Below are 15,296 nucleotides of genomic sequence, written 5' to 3'. Positions count from 1 at the left end.
GTCCCAAACTTTAAACAGAAATAGGCAGGGTGGTGGTACCTACCTATACAGACTCACAAGACTTCCTACCACCACCTAACCTAGTTATGGAAAGGGGAGACAAAAATTAAGCAACAAGAAAATATAAATCTATAATATAACTATTAAATTCGTTAACTGGACTAAAACTATTTATCGACAACCGGAGATTAAATGTCACGATGGCTCGTCGCTGGGTCAAAAGTAATTTTAGTCTCGATAATGTTATCTCGAAACACTTAGGTAAACGGGAAGTTTTATGTAAAATTTGTAAATATACAAAATCCTAAGTAAATAATATATATGCATGTAGATGCTAATAATAAGCGAGACCAAACGTTTTGATAAAAAGTAAATATGGAAAATCCTTATATTACTTAAAAAATTATATATAGTATTTTATTATTTTGCGTAGACAGGTGAACGAGCTGAGAGCAAACCTGGCATTAATTGGGTACCGAATGACCCATAGACGTAATAATGTGAACATCGCCATCCAATTTGAGACTTGAGGACTATGCCTCAATTGTATTATAATTGAACAAATTATAATATTGGCCAGTTTCAGTTTTATTACGCGATGGAGTAACCTTCATCGCTGAAGTCATTCTTGTACATGAGTTGAATACGTATTTCATTAGAAAAAATGTAAATTGCCTGCGTGATTCGAACACTGGCACGGTCGCATCGCTCAATACAAGTTGACCAGACGTCTTATCTTTCAGGCCACGACGACTTCAGAATAAGCTATCAAGTGAAATAGCAACAAGACCAAGTGTCAAAGTAATTATGTTACATATTGCCTTACCTATTTTTTTTATTACATTGGTTGTTGGACGAGCTCACAGCCCACCTGTATTTAAGTGGATACCGGAACCCATAGACGTCTACAACGTAAATGCTGCCACCCACTTTGAGATATGAGTTCTAAGGTCTCGTATAGTCAAACGGCTGTCCCACCCTTCAAACCGAAACGCATTACTGCTTCACGACAGAAATAGGCAACATAGAAGTCTTACCTAGAAGTATTTATTAGTATATCCTTCAAGCTGATCGCGCTCCTGAATCAAGGAGAGGTTAGAATAGATCTTAGCCTTGAGGGGCAAGGCTAAGATATCCAAAAAAGTGCACGATGTTACACTGGCTAATAAAAACTAAGTTGCTACACCTATCTATCTCTATAGTATATAAAAATCAAAGTATGTACATGTACATAATATGTGATAAGTATTAAAAAAAACAGCAGTATGCCACTGGCCGTCTTGCCATATCACTTGTTTCCCGTTGTAATGACTTCTAGCCTAAGGAGCTATGCCAACCTCGCGCGAACCAGTAGGTGACCTCACGGACTCAACCTGAGAATTGCTAATACCAGCCCTAGCAACAGCAGTGGCTACTACCGGATCGAAATCGCGACCCACTGAGAGGATCCGGCGAGAAACTCAGTGGGCTGTGTCTATGGGCTAGTTCACACGTCGAACTCTTCGGCGGGGTCGACGAGTTCGAAGAGGACGGTGACCGGTGCTTGAAGAGCCTAAAAGCACCTAGAGGATCCGGGGAATCCGACAGGATATGTTTCGGGCGACGGCGGCTTTGATTTGCCCCGTCGCCCGGGTCGGATATGACGTGCAAACACAACAATATGATCCTTATAACTAGGGTTAGTGTTAACAAATTCGCCAAGCTGAGCCCCGTAAGTTCGGCTACACGTTCGGTGAACCTATCATAACCGTTCGAGATTACTAGAATAGGAAGGTAAACATAAAAATGTTCCCTATAGACTCCGATTGAGTTCGACAGATTTTGATTTTGATGAAATCAACAGGAAATCTTCAAATTGGCCTAGCGAGTTATATTGTGTTGTGATAGTTTGGTAGCAATTAGATCAAAGTAAAATCAAAGAGATTGCCAGAGAGAGTGGATCAGGGTGACTTATTAATATAATGAATGAAATTAAATAATAATTATTTAAAATTACAATAATTATGATTTCTACACCTCGATCAGTTTCGGTTCTAACGTGGTCTGGCGACTATAACTACACCGTCAGCCTACGCTAAGAAGTAGATGATCATAATTTTTACACAATTAAAAACAAATCAAATGCATTATAGATCACGACTTTTGATTATCAGTCATGGATGAATGTGGTCCCACTATGAAGTGCTTAAAAAACTATCAGGCAAATCGAAAAGTACGCAGCTTATAAAATTTCCCAACTACTAATGAGATTTTACGAGTAATTGACTCGGAGCAGCCCTAGCAAGAGCGTGAGCGTAATAACCAACTGATACACTTAAGGAGTTACGTCGGGTACCGCTTTCTCACTATAAGTATAACAGAGCGTATTCCACAGACTAACATATTACGCCGGTACTACCATAGCCTTTTTCTGGCTCCACAAATCGACCGGCGCTTTATGGACCAAAGGGTGACAGACGCAAAAACTTTTTTTTTTTATTGCTTAGATGGGTGGACGAGCTCACAGCCCACCTGGTGTTCAGTGGTTACTGGAGCCCATAGACATCTACATCGCAAATGCGCCACCCACCTTGAGATTAGTTCTAAGGTATCAGTATAGTTACAACGGCTGCCCCACCCTTGAAACCGAAACGCATTACTGCTTCACGGCGGAAATAGGCAGGTTGGTGGTACCTACCCGTGCGGACTCACAAGTGGTCCTACCACCAGTGATTACGCAAATTATAATTTGTGCGGTTTTAATTTTTATTACACGATTGATTCTCGAAAAGTACAACGTCTTTTATTCTTTCTGATTTACAAATACTGGGTACGGGGTGGGTAAATTAAAACAACACTAAAGACAGTTAAGTGAATTTTATTGAACTACTTCTCACAGTCACATGATTCGTCGATTACGTCATTATGAAATTCGACTGTCGCAATCGAATTCTTCTCTAACAGGACCTTCGCTTGGCTGTATCCCAGCTTCAGACGTACCACTTTCTCTTTATTCTTACTGTGAATGTAAAAGGCATATAATATTAACTCGTCTCATCATCATTAGCCCATGGACGTCCACTGCTGGACATAGACCTCAAAGGCTCGCAAGATGGCCGTTCTTGCGCTGCCCTATATAATAATCCTACATTTTTTAATCCAAAATATATTCACTGCAAATGTAGGGCTTTACTTATGGACATGTTCATTGCTTCTTTGGTCTAGTCACTGGTCTAGTCCTACCACTAGGTCTGTGAACGATTCCCATGCATCAATTTCACGGTACTTCTCCTTATTTCTTAGATTTGTTAACACTGCCCATAAAATAGGAGAAAATTAGGCTTGGTTAATGTTCTGTTTATGCGCGAAATAGTCAATTCCAGTTTGAAGGAAGCGATAGATGTTTTGAATCTGATCGAGACTTCAAACGCTTGATTCGAAATAGTTGGTGACGTTGTAATATCTATGGACTACAGGTTAAAGAATTTAAGTATCTCTTAATGCGTCCCGACACATCACGTTATACTAGTATTTTTAATTACATATGTACAAAACAAAACTCCTCGCAATAACAAACTCTCTTCTTATTTTTACGGTCGGCCCTGACTCTTGGTCAGTGAGCCATTACGAATAAGCAAAGTTTAGGACTCAGTCAGGGCGGGGAAGATTACTGACAAACTATCAACGTTCCACTACAAACATAAGACCCTCCTTGGTGGTCCACACTTTGTTACCTTTGTTAAAAAGAAGAAAAAAAGCTTACTCATTAAAAACAACGACAACTATTGTATTCATGGGAGTCGAAAACGCTACATGCTTTATGGGATCCCCACAATTGTACTTCTCCATGGACTGGATCCTTTTAGAACCTTTAGGGATGAACTTTGAGAAGTGACCCATAGCGTAGAACAACGGCTGTTTGTAGAATACCCCTGCATCAGGGTCCACAATCACGGGCGAGTCCAGATAGGTTTTGGACAAAACAGGCCCCCCCATTTTGTCAAGACAGACGTTCCAATCGATCCAGGCTGTGTAGTTGTGATTTAGGTCCTTAAATGAAAAAAAAATTAAATGACCGATTTGGGTATTTTTAGCGTTTGGTAACAACTATAAATTTACTAGCTGACCCGGCAGACTTCGTGGTGCCTCAATCGATAAATAAAAGCCCTAAACTTTTGTATAAAATAAACTTAAAACAACAACAAAACGAATCCGTCCGACGGGGGACACATCAAAGGAAAAACAAAATTTTTATTTTTATTTAATCCCGAGCATTTTCATATTTATCTACCTTTTAAACCTTCTCTGGACTTCCACAAATAATTCAAAATCAAAATTAGCCAAATCGGTCCAGCCGTTCTCGAGTTTTGCGAGACTAACAAACAGCAATTAATTTATACCTAGTCAGGTCATAAATTCTGTCACATGTTTAATGTAAAATAATTGAAACAAGTTTATTCATTATGTAACCATTCATATATCAAAATTAACTTAACAAAACATAGATTCTTATGACACTAAAGTTTATTCAAAATGACCTCCGTGATTTTTAATACAGGCCTTCAATCTGCGCGGCCAGTCGTCTATCGCAGCACGAACGAGGTCCATGTCAATATCGGCGGCTGCTTTAATCAAGGATGTCTTGAGTGACTCCAAATTGGGATGAGGCTTTGAGCACGCCTTTTCCTCCAAGTGTTGCCATATCTTGTAATCTAACGGATTCAAATCTGGACTGGAGGAGGGCCAGTCTTCGTGCCGGTGAAGTCGATTTCACGCGCCGCCAGCCAGTCTTGTGTGCTCTTCGCTCTATGAGCTGGCGCCGAATCTTGTTGGAATACCCAGTGCCTGTTATTGAACATGGTATGAGAAACAGGTTCCACAAGGTTCGTCAGGACTGTATTTTGATACACAACTGCATTCGTTTTTACACCTTTCTCACAAAAATGTACCTCTGTTAAGCCCCAATAAGAAACTCCCAACCATACCATGAGCGAGGATGGAAAATGACCTCGTTGGACACGCGGAATACGGTTGCTCGCTTCTTCACTACTGTGTGCGTACACCTTATCATTTTGTTTGTTGTAGCTCTCTTCTACGGTAAAAATTTTTTCATCCGAAAAAATTATTTCCCGATATTTTTTTCCCGCGTACCGCTTCAACAAAGCGCGGCATCTCTTCAGTCTCAGGTCCATTAGACGAGCATTCAAACGATGTCCTGTTTTTCTTCGATATGCCCGAAGCCCTAAGTCTTCATTTAACACGCTTTTCACCGTGGTTCTGCTTAACCCCATCTGAAGGGCCAACAGTTTCTGCTTACGTTTGGGATTTCTTTGAATTCGCGCCTTCGCAGCTTTTATCACTGCTGGAGTCCTAACAGGCCGAGGGCGACCACTTCTTGACCTGTCATCTACACTAGAGTCTTCATTGTATCGTTTGATGGTACGATAAACGAATCTTTTGGTTATATTCAAATTTTTCAGTATGTTAAAAATTTGAATTGGCGCGTAACCGCAACGATGCAACGCAATAACTGCAACACGGTCTTCTTTAAGCGTCCACTCCATATTTAAAAATGAGTAAAATTCTAAAAGTATACATTTTTATTTTCATGAACAATTCGAAATTCGAATTCAATAAACTTTTTTGTGGCCAGCATTCTAAAAGAAAAGTTTTTACTGTGTGACAATACTTATGACCTGACTATGTATATATATAGATAATTAAATTTGGTATATACTTTTAAGAATATTTTATTGTAGTACAATGTGTGTATTCAAATGTTAATATGAAGAAGAAAGTTTTCTATTATAATTTCGGAAATAATAAAATTAATATAATAAACGGTAAAAGCACAGTATTTCTGTTCTTCCATTAAAAATATCTCTTAACATACCTCAATTATATTCTTAATGTATTTTTCAGCTCGATCCCACGATCCTAAATCTACTTTATTATTTGTTTGTGAATCTGAAACCGAAAGTACGAATATAACAATAAATAAATCTTAAAAACAACAAATACATAACAATAAATAAATCTATTTTCGAATTTTTAACGTCGAATCTACCTACAATTTTGGAATTCTTGTTTTCGAAGTGAAAAATTTTTATAATTTAAGTTCTGATTAACGTGCGGCTATTTATAGACACAAAATACTGGTGGTTCAGAGCCAATCAACAAAATGATTATTTTCGTGAATTTCAATGGTATGTAGTAGACCTCTCAAATAACATTAAAATATTTAATATTACCGTTATTTTAAAAAGGGTTCCTGGTTGTAAAAAGAAAATTGAGATCACCAACTATTATTTGAAATTAAGGATTAAAAATTATCATTTAGTTGGTACGTAGGGGATTTTTCAGAAAATCATACTTTATCTTAACGCCACGTTTTTTATCATCAAACTTTGATAGTTCCAGATTCCACGACCCAATACGAAGATTTTCGATGATTTATTTAAAAATGACCTCGAACCAGCGCTAGACAAGGTAAGATTATTAATAAATAACAATAAAAAAAACACTAATAACTTACGTATAGATGCTTCTGAAGACAAAACGAACAGATTAGGATAATTTTTAAGACATCGGTCGACTATCTCGGGCGGGACGAGTTCGTTCTCATAGTAATGTAGTCCGATCCCGTCAATAGCTCTCCCTAGTTCCGGTACATGTTTTAATGCCTATGACAACAACAAAAAAACATCGAATACCTATATTTCACAGTTTCTGGTTCCCATAACACTGGAATTCTAGTTTGAGACCAGATAACCGTACGTGACTTGTCCTCGGCTATTATTACATATACTTACACGGTATTGGAAATGCTCACTGCTCATAAACATCTCAAAGTCAATAGCCGTTGGAAATCTGTATAATATCTATACGAGTATCCGACTCTACATACAACTGTTTTGCTACAAAAATAAACAGGACGGTGATACGAACCCGGGGCGGTAAGTACGGTGCACGTAATGTAAATTTATTTTTATTAATAGTAAGCTATATTGTTAGCCCATTCGGGCATTTACCACTATCTTGCCCTAAAACAAAATTCGCTGAAGCCCGCGGGTCCGACCTCCTTTTCTATGGTATGGGACAATTCTAACGGTAACTATAACAGAATTTAAAAAATCCAGAATAAACCGGAATTTCCCTAACGACATGCACAAGGTAAGCTTGCGTTAAAAGATGCATAGTTATATGCATATATGCAAGCCTATCTTGTGCATGTTATAATCACAATACTACGGCCGATGCTCTATCGGGCATAATTAACAGTTCGTAAGAAGGATAACTCTTTGCCTGTCCGTGAGAATACGATTTCGGTCCAAATTGAATGCTCATCCAAATAGTGATACCTATGGGATCCGGCAAAAATATAATTCGAAACATTTTATCATCATCACTTACCGCATTGAACCATAGTGGAACAGTAAATCTCTGGTCGTCAACTCCTAGTATCTTGATGCTTGGATCGTACCGTTTTATTTTTGGTGCCAAATAATTGACAATCCAATTTGCCTGAAATTTAAAATAACCTTTTCGAAATCATTGATGTGGCTGGACTTAACTCGACCAACTACAGCATAACAATGATACAAGGTAAAATTCTCATATTCCACATTGCTATTTAAAACTTTTTGGTAGGTACTTGAAACATAAACTCATGCGGCTACTCCAATTCCTTATTTCAATGTTGATAATCATTCAAGTTGCATTATAGTCTGTGGTAAATTCATAACCACAGGTGTAGGGTAAGCTCATCTACCTAATTGATTGAAAAATCAACGACCAAATACAATAGAAAATGTAGCCTTATATAAGATTTTTATCGTATAATATCCGTATAATGTCGTATAAAATCCGGATATTAGTATGTACATAATTATTACATACTAATCTAAAATCGTTCCGTTGTCTCCTTCCAGAGTAATTCAATTCCCGTAACAACTATACTCGTACTTACCAATCCGTAAACCGACCAGCCGAGTACATTATCATTAGCATGTTTTGTAATCCCGCTCAAAGGTTCATTCGTTGTAGTTATGCCCCAAATCGGAACGCCCTGTTTGTAATACTCTTTGATAAATCTGGAAACGTATAATAATTATACCTATAGTAATATCTGCAATACGACTTTTCTATGTTTAAAATTTGACATCTCAGTATTCCACACAATCAAAGAGGGAAAAGCCATTGATAGGAGTCTATTTCTCTGATGTGGTGAGGGCCCAATTAGACCAGCCAGTGCCAGATCAAGAATCGTTAGATTTTTATTTCTAACAGCCCCTCTGCCTATCACATGTTTGACGATTTGTTATAATTATTGCCTATCATATCATATCCTTGGACATAACAAGATGAATTCGACTACCCTTAATCAGGTATAAATTTGGAATCTCAGTAGTAATCGATTAGCCATTTCGCGTACCTCTTTCCCCTGATGAATATGCAGAGACTTATCAGGATCCTTTGATCATATCGGTTATAGCACATGTGAAAATCCAAGTAAAACGTCCAATTACACTTTGGTCGGCACACTTACTTGAGATGATACAGGGCGAGAGCGTCATAATATTCCTCCTCCAGAAAAGAAATTCCGTTCGATTTTTTCGTACTCTTCATCCACGCAGGTGGATACCATAACGATCCTAGGATATCTATTGAGGCATTTGACGCTTTCATGCAGGCTTTTATCATCGGCAGCTGGAATTAACATAGAAAATAATAAAAGCCGATTGAGAAATGCACATAAATACAACTGTCTGCGACGTGAATGGAACAAATATAATATTGTATCCACCTATTTAGTGAGATAAAGTACAGAAGAAGAAATGATGTTAAATTACTATTACACATTCAGATTCTACGTCGGACAGGGAGATCAAAGGAAAAAAATAATGTTAATCGTGAGATCACCTACTCGTCCGCGCTGGAATAGCCTCTTAGATAATGAATCTATGAGATAATGAATCCATCATCCAATGCTAACTGCAAAAAATAGTCATACACCCTGTACGGATACTATTACCTTATAGTTCAAGTCCTCGGGAGCAAGTGTGAAGTTGCTTAAGTCCTTGTCTCTCTCGGGGTAGTCCTGGTATGTGTAGAAGCGAGGTGAGAAGTCGGTTCCACCGATCGGCACGCGGAGCATGTTGTATTGTATTCCGCTGTCACCGCAGTAGGATCTACAAGCATACAGTACCCGACAATAAACATTGCACATCGCCCTTTCAGAAGAGACAATCTACTTGTGACGGGTAGCCTTAATAGAATGCACAAGATATTTGACAGATGCCTGAATCTCGCTTACGACATTTTCAAGATAAATTTGCATATATACAAGTTCCGAACAAATTCCGAATTCGGGCCATCGGTCTACCGAGCAATACCAAGCCCGCTCCGTGGAAGATCTTCCGTTTGACGTTAGACCCCTCAAGCCTTATTTCGGCTTTGTAAAGACGCAAAACGATATTTCGTCAACTGTCGAAAAATCCCATTAAAATTGAAACTAGACGATGACCGACTTTGCTCGGTTTTTTTTTGACAACGCCATCTTGGTTAGTTGCCCTCAATTAAGAAAAATAGTATTATTATTCGCCAATAGATGTCGGGAAGATTTGATTATTGAAAACACGAATAAAACAACATTTTCTAAAAATAAATCGTAGCTAGATCGATTTATCGCCCCCGAAATCTAATTACTAATACTAAATTTTATGAAAATCGTTGGAGCCGTTTCCGAGATTCAGATTATATATACACAAGAATTACTCGTTTAAAGGTATAAGAAAGATTTCGTTGCATGCCACGAAAACTAAAAAGCTTCGGGAAATGAAAGAAGAAAACGTCAAATTTAAAAATGTACTGAACTCTATTAAATTCTGCTTTAATTCTTCATCTTTTAAGTTGCTCCAATTGATGGCCGCTGAATCGGTGATGGCGCCTCCGAAGCCATGGATCGTCTGATACCTCTTTCTGGGTTCGAGTTCTAAGGTTGTAGAACATTCTGTTACTGAAATTACAGAAATTAATTCAACAGTAAAAAAAATACATACACTTATTTTTTAATATATTCTTTTTACAGTTGGAATACTGTTTATTTTTTGTACTGTTGAAGATTAGCATACGAAGGAGCACATGGCCAAAACTATTTATTAAGTGGATACTAGAACCTCAATCTAGCCTGCAAAATATTTTTTGTATAGTATTAAAGAAAAATCCCTTTTTTAATGTATATACTATAATAAAAAAAATATAAATATATATATAGTTCTTTATATTCAGTACATCAACGTTCGTATATTTTACATAATTTTATATAATAAATTGATGTAATAATTGATGTAAATAATTATACCCTTACACAAATCGAAGACCTCCAAGATAGATGTGAACTTCTTGAACCGCAGTCCTGCCTAAAAAAGAATAAAGATCACCTTTGACTTCTCTAGTTTCCACCACATAATTCTAGCAGTCTCGGGCTAGGTTAAAATAATAGGTCTAAATAGAACACAAATTTAATGCACGTGTTTAAATCATACAGGCAGGTACCAAATTTTCCTAATGAAAAATGTATTTGAGACCCGTATTCACATATAGCTTCATAATGCAAATAATATTGTGCTATAAAAATCAAACCTGCAAGATTTACGATTTACCTAATTACTCCACAATGGGACATATCAAGTCTTAAGGTGGGTGACGGAATTGACGTTGTGACCTCTATGGGTCCTGGTAGCACCTGGTAACACTCGGTCACCCATCTGTCTATAGAATCTATAGATATTAATACCTGAAACAAAAAATTTGTACCTCTTTTTACGAAAATTGCGCGGACGGAGGAGTACGAAATTTCTCACACCTATAGAGAATATAGAGAAGGAGTGCAGAATGTTATTATTATTTTTTAAATTGTGCATTAACATGCGTTACACACACTACCATGTATTTGACACAACACATATACACACACATATACTCTGTGTTTATTTTCAAACTTTTGTTATTTTCGAAAATAGAGAATAGATTAATAATATGACTTTCACCTCAGCAGCTCAAACATGCCGCTTTTGCTGCGAGACAGCAGTGACAAAACACGATTTTGATTCGAGCGTGGGTCAAAGTAGCTTTTTAATTTTTCAATCTTCAGTGTCCTTTATCACGCAGCGTTGATCATGCCAAAGATATCACTAATTAATACACGTTAATTTTAAACGGCAAATAACACCGTGCGAACGCTACTATTACAGTAATGACCACAACAAATCTGCTAAATATTTTAATTTGAGTATTTTTAAAAGCTATGAAATTCATAGCGTAAGACAGACAAAAATGGGCATCTTTGGAGGAAGCCTATACCCAAATCGGGATTTCTTGTTAACTTATATAATTATTTTAATACCCGTACTTATATATTACTAACATAATTTAAGCCCAACTTACTAACAAAAGTAATTATTTAATGTAATATTATCCACCTAAGATTGTAAAACCAGAAATAAAAAGGTTTATTATTATTATAATTATTTTTAAAAGCTATAGAGAGCAGCTGTCAAGGCTTTAATAAACAAGGATTTCACACGACCAGGACTGCTCTACCAAGAGTAACCGACTATGATGATGATGAACATTTTAAAATAAATATTTTTGATATTTTTTTGTCTCTATGAATCAGATTATTGAGAATCGTTCAAGATAGATGTCCAGGGTCCTGTCCGTTTCAGCCGCAAAACGCTTGAGCATTACAGCTCAAAAACGTATACAATATACTGGTGGTAGGACCTTTTGTGAGTCCGCACGGGTAGGTACCACCACCCTGCCTATATCTGTCGTGAAGCAGTAATGCGTTTCGGGTTGAAGGGTGAGGCAGCCGCAATAACTATACTAAGACCTTAGAACTTATATCTCAAGATGGGTGGCGCATGTAGATGTCTATGGGCTCCAGTAACCACTTAACAACCAGGTGGGCTGTGAGCTCGTCCACCGATCTAAGAAATAAAAAAATAAAAAAACATATCTGAAGGTATTCACACTGCAATTCCCATGGCCCTTAGCAACCACGTAGTGAGACTATTCATCTCCTCATCTACAACACTAAATAAATAATTCAATATTAATTACATTTTATTTTTAATTAAATTTGTTAATAAGTCTCTTACGTTTTAACTATAGAATAACTACAAACATTTGTTTTAATAGTCGAATAGCAAATAATTAAACAGCTATAAAAACATCACGCTGTACGTTTTGTATTTGCTAGTTTATAATAAATTACGTTTTTATTGGTCTAGACCGCGAATGCCGGCACAATAACAGTATGACTTTGGTTACGTCACTTTGTTAACATCTTTATTTCTTTACTATAATTTCAACACTATCACTACATAGTATAAAACAAAGTCGCTTTCTCTGTCCCTATATCTGTCCCTATGTATGCTTAAATCTTTAAAACTACGCAACGGATTTTGATGCGTTTTTTTTAAATAGATAGAGTGATTGAAGAGGAATGTTTATATGTATAATAACATCCACTAAATAGTGGAAAATCAATAATAAATTACAGTTTCCGAAGCGAAGCGAGGGCGGGTCGTTAGTTTAACAATAATTGAAATTCTCGCTGAAGAATGCTAGCGAGACATCCCCACTCCAAATACATTCGCACGACATAATCAAAACTAATTTTCCGTCTCATTATTTTCAACATTTCGAGCGCTTAAGAGTTTTAGCTACGAAAAACGAACGTACGTAAAAGTAACTTTAATTATGATTTGCGAAAATCGTGGGGAAATCGGTGCTAGATTCTGCGAAGCACTGCTCTTGCTAGGGTTAGTGTTAGCAACGTCGTCAGGTTTGAGCCCCGTGAGCTCACATACTAATTCGACGAATCTAGTATCCCTAACCCCTCAAGGTTACTAGAACAGGTAGAAAAAAAGTGGGAAAGTTTTTTTTTTATTGCTTAGATGGGTGGACGAGCTCACAGCCCACCTGGTGTTAATTGGTTACTGGAGCCCATAGACATCTACAACGTAAATGCGCCACCCACCTTGAGATATAAGTTCTAAAATCTCAGTATAGCTACAACGGCTGCCCCGCCCTTCAAGCCGAAACGCATTACTGCTTCACGGCAGAAATAGGTAGGGCGGTGGTACCTACCCGTGTGGACTCACATGAGGTCCTACCACCAGTAAAAGTAGGTACTCTATTGATCGAGTTATCGACAAGTTGAAACGAGTCACAAAACTTATTGTGAACAAAAAACTCTACCAACCTTAGAGGAAGTATACACCATAAATCTTCTAGGGTGCGGCTCCTCTCTAGTCACAGTGTCACAGTACGTTGCATTGCAGACGCATATCACGGAGCTATTGTTTACTTGCAGCTCGGCGCATGTTTTATCTGCAATAAGCATGCGTCCTTTTGTACGTGTAAACGTAAAAAAAACACATTAACAAAAATGTCGTTCGTGAAAACGGCCATTAATTAATTGGAATAATGACGTAAGAATTGATATTTGATAGACAGGTGTACGGATAAGAGGGTGCGCAAATAGAACATTTCTTTCTTTAATGATGCATAATCCACTATATGCACCCAGAAGTCTGTCCCAAATCTTTAACAGAAGGTACAGGTATGGGACCCAGAGTCCCTGGAATCTTACTTCAGCAACCTCTTTAGTAGCAAATACGTATCCAATTATAGAGAAGTGGTTGAAATTTCAGTTTGAGCTGTTTAATAGGTATTAAAAACTAAAATAAGATTGAAATTGATTTCTTACTAGTTATTGAATGGGTTTTTAAATTATTTGGAACTGTTATAATCGATTATCATCAGCGAAACATTATGTATGTGCAATATTTTCCCCCCACCAAGAAAGAGTACCATGCTTTCCTCGTGGTGCTGTATAGCCAGGCTCCACACGAAAACCTCAGAAATACAAGGATCAGCCTACCCGAGGCACAGTTAAATGATCTTGGATACAACAACGAACTTAACAAGAGACAATAGAAGGCTCAGAAATTTATTATCGGCTTCCTGTTTTTAATATTTCAGTAAAGTATACCACTTGTGCCAAAGTAATGATCTAAATTCAATTATAATAACTGACAACTTAATATTTAAATTCATTTTATCTACAACACTCTATTTTGATAACACTTTTTTTTCTTGCCTATGCGATAGCATTGAGAGGCTATGTCAGCTTACCCTAGGGTGTGTAGGTGAGCTCACGGGGCTCAAACCGGAGAGTTGCTAACACTGACCCTAGCAAGAGCAGTGTTTCGCAAAATCTACCACAAGATCGGAAACGCGACACACTGAGAAAATCCGGCGAGAAACTCAGTTGGCTGTGTTTATAGGTTAATTTACTCATCGAGCCCTTCGTCGCAAACGACGGGTCCGGCGAGGACGATGACCGGTGCTTGAGGTACCTAAAAGCACCGTTAATGGATCGGGAGAATCCGTAATGACCGATAACACTAAAGCTCCATCAATAGTAACAAAAAAAGGGCAATCCATTGAGAAACAGAAGAGAGAATGGTACCTAACGGTTTTGCGGGCCCACTGAATTTATTTCGCCGATTTTAGGACAGTAACTCTTCTCGAAACCGCATATACATTTTAATTTTTAAACAGCATGTTGAATTAATCCCACAATCGGATTAATTGATTTAGTATTTCGAATTAAATAAATGTTCACGAATTTTAATTAAATTAAGTTTTTTTATTTTTTTTTATTGCATAGATGGACATAACAGTCATCCCATAAAAGCTCTCTGAGTTTCTCGCCGGATCTTCTAAACGGATAATCTCTGAGCTCATGCTCGACCTTAATCCTGCTGAAGCTGAAAAGCCTCCGCTCCACCAGCAATCTCTCCATCCCAAACAAAACTTTAAAGCTGACAAAATCAATAAAATCTCACCCCTATAATATCCAACAACAAAGCTAAACAACAGTGAGATCTCAAATCCCACAACTAATAAGTTACGTTTGATCATTTTATTATTCCATTTCAGATACGACCACACTTGAATATTGCAACTAAAGAACTGAAGATAACTCAACAAAACTTAATACATTTTTAATCGTCTTATTACAGAAAGCTAATATAATCAATTACTTCGAAGAGTCATCTGAAAATCCGTATATAATGTCTCATTATCGAAGAATAATGTCGATTATATGGTAAAAAAATTTTTTCGAGCATCTTAAAAATCGAATGGTTTATTTTTCATGTAAATCAAAACATCAGTAATCAGGAAGATACAACTATAACGGAGGGGCGAAGAGGAAATTCAGATCCTAGAAAGAAATA

At 37.3% G+C, this 15,296-nt stretch overlaps 1 protein-coding gene across 2 annotated transcripts; it reads right to left on the bottom strand.

Moving 5' to 3' along the window:
* Positions 1 to 2,841: 2,841 nt before the first annotated feature.
* On the bottom strand, positions 2,842 to 15,062 carry LOC101742786 (lysosomal acid glucosylceramidase). Of its 2 annotated transcripts, none has more exons than XM_012690976.4 (12): positions 14,904 to 15,062; positions 13,253 to 13,398; positions 10,349 to 10,400; positions 9,856 to 9,997; positions 9,014 to 9,170; positions 8,528 to 8,688; positions 7,949 to 8,072; positions 7,393 to 7,503; positions 6,515 to 6,662; positions 5,873 to 5,946; positions 3,743 to 4,029; positions 2,842 to 2,998 (listed from the first exon to the last, which is right to left on the bottom strand). In XM_012690976.4, exons 1-12 carry the CDS (start codon positions 14,977 to 14,979, stop codon positions 2,866 to 2,868), a joined length of 1,611 nt encoding a protein of 536 aa, XP_012546430.1. In that variant the 5' UTR covers positions 14,980 to 15,062; the 3' UTR covers positions 2,842 to 2,865. The 2 variants fall into 2 exon arrangements, with proteins under 2 accessions (XP_012546430.1, XP_004926882.1); XM_004926825.5 differs by having other exon boundaries at positions 13,253 to 13,380.
* Positions 15,063 to 15,296: the final 234 nt, after the last annotated feature.

This window comes from Bombyx mori, chromosome 16 (genome assembly GCF_030269925.1).
Source record: "Bombyx mori chromosome 16, ASM3026992v2".
Classification (NCBI taxonomy): Eukaryota; Metazoa; Arthropoda; class Insecta; order Lepidoptera; family Bombycidae; genus Bombyx; species Bombyx mori.
This window is presented reverse-complemented; position numbering and strand designations above follow the sequence as displayed.

Bases quoted from the DNA above. Each gene is read 5' to 3' on its own strand.
- LOC101742786 (XM_012690976.4), bottom strand. From the start codon at position 14,979: ATGATCAAACGTAACTTATTAGTTGTGGGATTTGAGATCTCACTGTTG. The intron at 7,504-7,948 runs GTAAGTACGAGT...TTTAAATTTCAG, and splicing joins GCTGGTCGGTTTACGGATTG to GCAAATTGGATTGTCAATTA. The intron at 6,663-7,392 runs GTAAGTGATGAT...TTGTTGTCATAG, and splicing joins TTCCACTATGGTTCAATGCG to GCATTAAAACATGTACCGGA.